General features: G+C 36.1%; 1 protein-coding gene across 1 annotated transcript; it reads right to left on the bottom strand.

The window, feature by feature from the left end:
• Positions 1-861: 861 nt before the first annotated feature.
• Positions 862-2,015, bottom strand: LOC308697339 (formyl peptide receptor 2-like; the record flags this gene model as incomplete). The annotated part of the gene is made up of 2 exons (XM_081376523.1): positions 862-1,362; positions 1,464-2,015. The coding sequence occupies 2 exons, from the start codon at positions 2,013-2,015 to the stop codon at positions 862-864; spliced, it is 1,053 nt and encodes a 350-aa protein (XP_081232649.1).
• Positions 2,016-7,992: the final 5,977 nt, after the last annotated feature.

Genomic DNA, 7,992 nt, shown 5'->3' with positions numbered 1-7,992 from the left:
GCAGAAGTATAAATCAGCCTTAAGAGAGTAAGAGAGCTGATCTTGTGACCAGTGATTTTTAAAGCGTGAAGATGTCACACCCTCTGGGGGTGTGTGAGCCAATAAGAAGATTTCCCTTTGGAGGGAAATTTTTACGACCCATTGTGTTCTAGCAAGGCATTTGCATATCTAATTTCATAGGGTGTTTAAGAAGAGAATCTTCAAGATTCTTATAATACTAATATGTCACAAAGTTAGCAAAATGTAATGTAAACTAACAAATGGGGGACGAAGATTGGAGTTTATAGAGACCAAACATGCCACACATATGATTTTGGTTAACCATAGTATGCAAAGTCTGAAACATTAACCCAATAGAGTTTCCAAGAAAACAAAGGCCAAACCACATAAAAGGAAAATCATGAGATGGGAAAATGTGATACATGTTTATACATTTCTCAAGTGTTTATACATAGAATATATAGGATTAACAGGGTTTATTTCTCCTTCTCAGTAAGAATTAGGTGAGAGTCACAACTCTCTGGAAATTCCTTTTGGGGTTGTAAAACTTCTTATCAGTCTTAATGTGTCCTGTAACAGTTTTGCCAGTGTGTTAGATTCATTTGTGATGTTAGTATTTGGGGGAAGTTTCATAGACCTCTGTTGGGAAAGTGAGTTTGCTGGATTATTCATTAGATATAATGAATAATTTGTGTGTGTCTGATTGGTCCAGATGCTACACGTTACACCCAAAGCTCATTAGGAGAATGGGGACAACCCTTTTAGACCATGCGCTAGGTGCGCCAACCATTTTTCCTTGTTGCAAAAGTGGATTCAGACACGCCCTAAGTGCACTTGTACCGTGCTCTTTAGGCCATGTGCTTAGATTGTTAAAATAGGGCCCATACTGCCGGCAGTCTTTGGAATGAAATTACATCTTTCGTCCCCAGTGCCCCGTTGGAACAAAGTTTGGCCTTCCTCCATAAAAGCTCTGTGACAAATCCCAGACAGACTTTGGTTGCAGTGTCGACTAACATCCAGTCCCATGCAGAAGTACAGCAATGGGTTAATGCAGCTGTTGAAATAGGCTAAGTTTGAAGCCATACTCCATCCTACTTTTACCGCCTTGTTGTTTTTATCCACCAATTTGACCAGTCCTAGAAAGTGGTAGGGGGCCCAACATAGGAAAAAGGCACAGACCAATACAGCAAGAATCCGAAGAGGCCTCGATTTGCCAGAGAGCCGTGTTCTGCGTATCCCAACAGCAGATAGTATGTAACAGATAAGGATGACCATGAAGGGCAACAGGAATCCACAGATGAAACGAATGCAGTAGTAGACATACTTTGCTGAATTGTCACCTGCTTCCGCTGCTCCTTTGTGCTGCAAATGAAATAAAATGATGGCATTATATTTACTAAATAAAATCATTATATAAAAATGCATATGCATGATTATTTATATATGTGTGCAGCCATGCTGACCTTCAGTGAGCAGTGGCTCAGGTTGTTCTTGCCAGGGTAGACCTGCCGGTACACAAAATACGGTGAACTAAAGATCACCGCCACAATCCAGACTCCCACACTGACCACACGAGCTGCACATAACGTCCGTCGTTTCCTGGTGAACACTGGGCGGCAAATGCAAAGAGCTCGATCCACACTGATGACAGCCAGAAGGAAAACACTGCAGAACATGTTGGCGTACTTAAAGAAACCATTGAACTTGCAGAGAAAGACCCCAAAAGGCCAGTAGTCAAAGAAAAGGCTTGAGATTAGTGATAGGACTCGTGTCAGGCAGAAGATCAGGTCCGCAACTGCAAGGTTGACCAACCATACGTTCGTGACGTTGGGCTTCATGCGGAAGCTGGCAACCCAGATGACCACAGAGTTCCCAGTGGTGCCGAAGAGAATGATGATGGTGAGGAAGACAATGCTGACTTCATTCATGATGACCTCGATGTCCACTGTAGTGTTCTCATGGTGGTTTGAGACGTCAGAGTGGGCATAATGGAGAAGTGTTGTATTGGAAGTCATTCTACAACCAAGACAGACAAATCAGTAAATGTTCCTTTAGTTTAAACAATAGATCTGTCTTGACATTAATTTCTAAGACAACTTGGAAGACTAATTTGGCATCGGTTCGCTCAGAAAATTCTAAAATGCTCAAATGGATAACATTTTCATAATTTTGTAAGATGCAACCATCAGGCAGTAGAAAATCACTTTTGGTGTTATGAGTGCTGTTAAAAGCACATTAGATCACAAAGTACAAGGGATAGCAATAACAAGGGATGCACCGATGTATCAGCCAATAATTGTATCGGCCGTTTGTTTAAAAACAGCTGATGATCAGGGACGATTGACACAAAACTATCGGAACTATCGTTGGCTATCGTTATCTGTCTTGGCAGATGTCATTCTAAATAATCGGATATCAGTACTGCCACACAAATTTTATATTGGTGCACCAAAAATAACAAGGTCAGTTATATATTTCAAATTACTCTGTGAAATCACAGATACAAACATTTAGGATTTCATAAATCATAGTTACTTTATCCCAGTATTGTTGTTGTTGTTGTTTTTAGCAGAACTGTTGCCCTGCTTCAGATATGTTAGCTGTGTTAACTGGGAAACTTGCAAAACTAAATGTTGAAATTAACATTAACAAAGATTAACAAATGCTGAAGAAGTGCAATTCATAATTAGTTCATGTTAACTAATGTAGTCAACTAATGTTAACTAATGAAACCTTATAGCAAAGTCTCACCATAATAATAATATTAATAAAAAAAAACTTGGTACAAAATGAGGACAGAAATATATAATCTTTTGATGAATTGATGTGGATGTTCTTACCTGTACACATCAGTGTTTTCACAAATCAGACCAATCCATCAATCTTGAGGGAAAAAAACTGCGAAATCCTTTGTAATTGAGTCAATAGGAGCTGTGTATGACTATTAAAATGTCATTTTGCTATGCTTAAAAAATGAATCGGTGGCTAGTTCATTGATGTTACTTGTAGTTTCTCTCTTCCTTTTGCTCCTTAGCCTCATAGAACAGGACGTTCATGTGTTTTCCCTGAAGACAGAGAAATGGAAAGGGGGAGGAGACTTACATAAACCTTTGTTTTTTTACGTAAGCAAAATTGTTGTAGTGAAGTGTGGCTTTGGCACATTCATATATTATTTATGTCACTTAATATTTAAAAAAAAAAACATTATTGATCTGACTGTACTTAGCTGTTAAATGAGAAATGAACTGAACGATGACATATTTTTGTAGAACTGCTTAGAGATGAAATTAACTAATTTAATAATTGATGATCTTTACAACAGAGCTGAATCAACACTGAACTGACTTAAGCTAAACAACAGCCGAAATGCATAATTTTCCTGTTATCACTGTATAGCTTTGAAACATTGTATGAACATTGAAATATTGTATAAAGCGCTATATAAATAGAGGTGACTTTACCTGACTTGACATTGCATATTTAAGTATTCAAAGACACAAGTCCGAAGTTGGTACTTTTGACAACACTACACAGGATAGCCTCAAATCCCAGGTCAGGTGATGATGCTGTCGACTACAACTCAGGGGCAGTTTATACAGTACACCGTTTTCAACTAAAAACGGGAAACTTTTTATACGTTTTGGCTGTTCATTTACACAACAATGACATTTTTGGGGCCCGAAAACACAAACCTTTGACAATAGGATTCAAATTGCAAGTTTTAGGAAGCAATACCGGTATCATCTCTGTGTAAACGCATGCGTATTACGTGTTCAGTCCATAGGTGTGTAGTTTTTCTTTACAAAGTGACATCGCCAACTACTGGCCTGGCAGCGTAATAAAGCGTTTTTAGTAGCTTTCGTGGATCCGTGTGAATGGGGATAGTTCTGAAATCGCAAAGATAAATGTTTCCCATTTTAATACATCATTATTGCGTATACCCTCAATCAGAGATGGGCTATAATACATGGAAATGTATTTAAAATAAAAATACAAAATACTGTGTGGAAAAATGTATTTAAATGTGCTCTAAGCAATGTTGGGTGACGTCACTTCTTGTTGACGTTCAAAGTATTGAACCTCCTCCTCCTCCCGTCCCCTCACTTCCTTGCTTCCTGAAACAGTCATGTCCAGCAAAAACAGAGCCACCTGAATTTCGGATTGGAAGCCCTTCTGCCGGAGGAGTTCTTGCCACCTTTTGAACGCTTTTCCGATGTAAATTCGGGACTTCCTTCTCCTTTTTGCTATTCTTTGTTGTTTGTTCATCGGAACGTCGTCTCTTTGCTCGTGTGTCGGCCATATCAAAATTCTCAAGAGTATAAATTTTTAACGTTAGGTCGTTGTCTAGGATATCTCTCCTCTAGCTAACTTCACTCTTCATGCTTCTCTCTCCTCCACTCACCCCCCCACCCCCTCATGTGCTCGCGCACTAACCCCCCAACCCCCACCCCCAAATCATTCTAGTTGGTTATTGGCTGGAACACTGTTTGTTATGTTTCATAGTCCAGGCTGGGCCAGGTTGTTTTTGTTGCCATTTGTGGAACCTGGGCTGTCTACAGAGACTGCGCTTTTTTACAGTGTTTTCAGGGGACAGGTAGCTAGCGGATAGTGAGGAGATGTTTGCTGGATGTGACAAAAAATGTTTTGGCCTAAAAAACGTGTGAAATCGCTTAGAGCACCTTTAAATACAAATACAGTGTTTTGTATTTTGAAAATACACAAAATACATGTGAAATTTGCCATCCAGTGCAGGTATAGGTGAATGAAGAAGCTACATAGGCCTACTGACTTTTAAATTCTTTGCCCTCTCTGTCATTCTTTCTTTCTTTTTTTCTTGCTGGCAATTACAAATAAACTTATGCAAAATAGCAGCCATTTATATACTTATTTTTAACCAGGTTACAATGTATATTACTTGTGGTGAACACTATTAAAAAATCCATTCTGTATGTAAAACTGTGGGAACCTTTTCTGCTATTTAGCAAAGAATATGGATGGGTGATATGACCAAAATCTTAATTTTACTTCACAATAACAAAATATATCATGGTTTCACAATGCTCAATATCAGTTTTCAAAATTAGAAAGTTTATCTAAAATTTTTAATTAGAAATCATTTAAATTCACTATTTACCTATATTCACTTTTTTTTTTTTTTTTTTTTTTTTTTACTATATTTACCTATACTATTTACTATTCACTATATAAATTTTTTTTTATGAATAAAACTATAAGCTGAAGATTTTTTGTGGCGTAGGCTATCATTCATTGGTGCTTCTTTTGCCACTCTAAAGTTCCAAAAAAAGCTGCACGGATAAATTTGCAACTTAAAATTACCCCACAAATAGGCCTATCTATGTAAACGATTTAGAAAACGTTCCATCGATTCACACTTGATCATCACTATGATATGTCATATCACCCAGCCCTAACATGCAGTAATGCTTTAAACACATTTGACAAGTTAGTTGCAGAAGTGGACAGTAACAAAGTACATTTACTTGAGTACTGTACTTAAGTACACTTTTTGAGTATCTGTACTTTACTTGAGTATTATCTTTTCTGGAAACTTTTTACTTTAACTTCACTACATTTGAAAGACAAATATCGTACTTTTTACTCCTCTACATTTCTGTCAAGGCCCTTGAATAGAAAGTAGTAACGTCAGTCAAGGGATGATTTTGGTTTGGAAATGAAAGTCGGGTTGACGTCAAAGCCAAAAAACTAAGCCAAGGGCACTATTTGAGGGAACAGCCATTTAGGTGTCCGAAACCATTGTAGACGTTATTGAGTGCACTTATTCAATCTCATATTCAATCCCACTACTGGAACTGTGTTCTAGAAATAAATGTGATATTGATATGAGGGTAGGCAGGCATAGACTCAGAGGCATAAGGTACTGTAAGTATTAGCCTACATTCAACAATGCAACAATAATAAAACAATGCATTGACATTTACTTTTTACTTTTGATACTTAAGTACTTTTAAAAACGAGTACTTATGTACTTTTACTTAAGTAAGAATCGGTCTTTACAACTTTTACTTGTAACGGAGTAATATTTGACCAGTAGTATCTGTACTTTCACTCAAGTAAGGAAGTTGTGTACTTTGTCCACCTCTGGTTAGTTGATAAAAATCAACAACCGATCAAGACTGATTGGCTAACACATTTTCCCCACTTGTCTGTGCTCTTTTATTCTTTCATGTTAACTGAAGGCAAATCTGAATAATGCACTATTTTAACTTTAATCAACAAGTAGAATTGATCATGACATCCTCACCTTACTCCAGAAAAATCGCTGATCCAATGCTGAGTTGTACTGCAGAAAAGTTGTAGGCTACTACAGCTCACGTGTATGAATGTTGGGGGCTGGGGAAGGGGAAGGGGAAGGGGAAGGGGGCGTGTCTGAACTAGTTGATGTACAAAATCAGTAGCTTAACCTGATAAACAGGTTGACTGGCAAAAAGTATTTTGCGTATTTTGAAAATACTAAAATACTCATCTTAAATGTATTTAAATACAAATTACATTAGATTTTTTTCCAAAGGCTTTAAAATACAAAATAGTATTTTGTATTTCAAATACGTATTTTAAATACATGTATCTGAAATACTTCCCATCCCTGCCCTCAATGTATCAGTGTTGTAGTCGAGTCACCAACTGTCGAGCCAGAATCAAGTCTCAAGACCCCAGTGTTCGAGTCCGTTTTCTCTCTAATGAGGAACCATCAATTAGAGTAGAAGTGCACATGCAAAACAAAAATGCACTGAAAAAAAATTATTCTGACCCCTTGTAAATGTTACATGTTTTTATCTGGTTAGTTTCACTGATTATAATGTGTTATTTAATTCTACTTATTTTTTATTATTAATTGTCAAATTCACTGTTCTTGTTTAAAACAAGTTATTTTTTAGTAAATTTCAAAAATTTCAAAAAATTAAAGTAATTAGAAAAAAATAAGTTTTAATTTAATTTCCATATACACTGTAAAATGAATACGCTATATCTACTCAAGAAAATTGTGCAGGTTACAAGCAATATTATTAATTAAATTTAACACATTAGAATTGAGTAATAATTAATAAAATTAATTCCTTAAAAGTTAACCATTTAAAAAAATTTAAACAAAAATATCTGAATAACAGACAGATAGATGTCAAAGATGAATTAAGAACTCTTTATTTTGTATTGCCAACATTGAAGACACCTGATGTTAACAAGCAGAATCACTGAAGGAGAAAACTGTAATGTTACAACCGTAGTGTTAAGTTACCATCATGGGGATCAGTGTGTGTTTTAGTTGGGCTCTTTATCCTGAAACCATTAACTTTAGATTTTGTTTGGCTGCTGTACCTGAGTTATAACAGCCAGCTGAACAAATAGAAAAGGTGATCTGATGGTGTTGGTTGTGTTTTAACATAATCATTATTTAACAATCATTTGACCCGAAACACTAAAATCAATCACCTCTGAACATAAGCTCATTATTTATTCATGCAGCAATGCATGATGGGAGCCATGAATGAGTTTTGATTGGTGGCACCCAGAATGCACTGCAACATGCTTTATAATTGTCACCATTGTTGAGATTCACAGGCTGATTCTTGAAAAAATTTAGTAAATTCAACTTAAAATAGTTTAGCTAAAATTATGAATATTATTAATCTGAAATTACTTATAAAATATAAGTACAACCAATTTACAAAATATAAGTACACTCAACTTAAAAAAAATATATCTGGATTTAGATAAATTTTTTTCGTGCAACCCCTTGACGTAATAAAATTAAGTAAATTCAACATAACATTTTTTTCAGTGTGGGTGTCATCATTTTGCAATATTGCACAACCTTTAATGTCGCAGTGTCACTGCAGATGTTTTATTTCAGTGTGCTCAGTTAGGCTACAAGGACCTAAAGGTTTAGAAGACATTTGAACCAGGAAAAAATGGTTTGTTTTTTCTGATGAAAAGAAATTGAATCAAAAGCTT

Source organism: Scardinius erythrophthalmus (genome assembly GCF_964197995.2).
Source record: "Scardinius erythrophthalmus genome assembly, chromosome: 10".
In the NCBI taxonomy this organism is placed as follows: domain Eukaryota; kingdom Metazoa; phylum Chordata; class Actinopteri; order Cypriniformes; family Leuciscidae; genus Scardinius; species Scardinius erythrophthalmus.
Note: the sequence above shows the minus strand (reverse complement) of the source record. Positions and strands in the feature narration are given on the sequence as shown.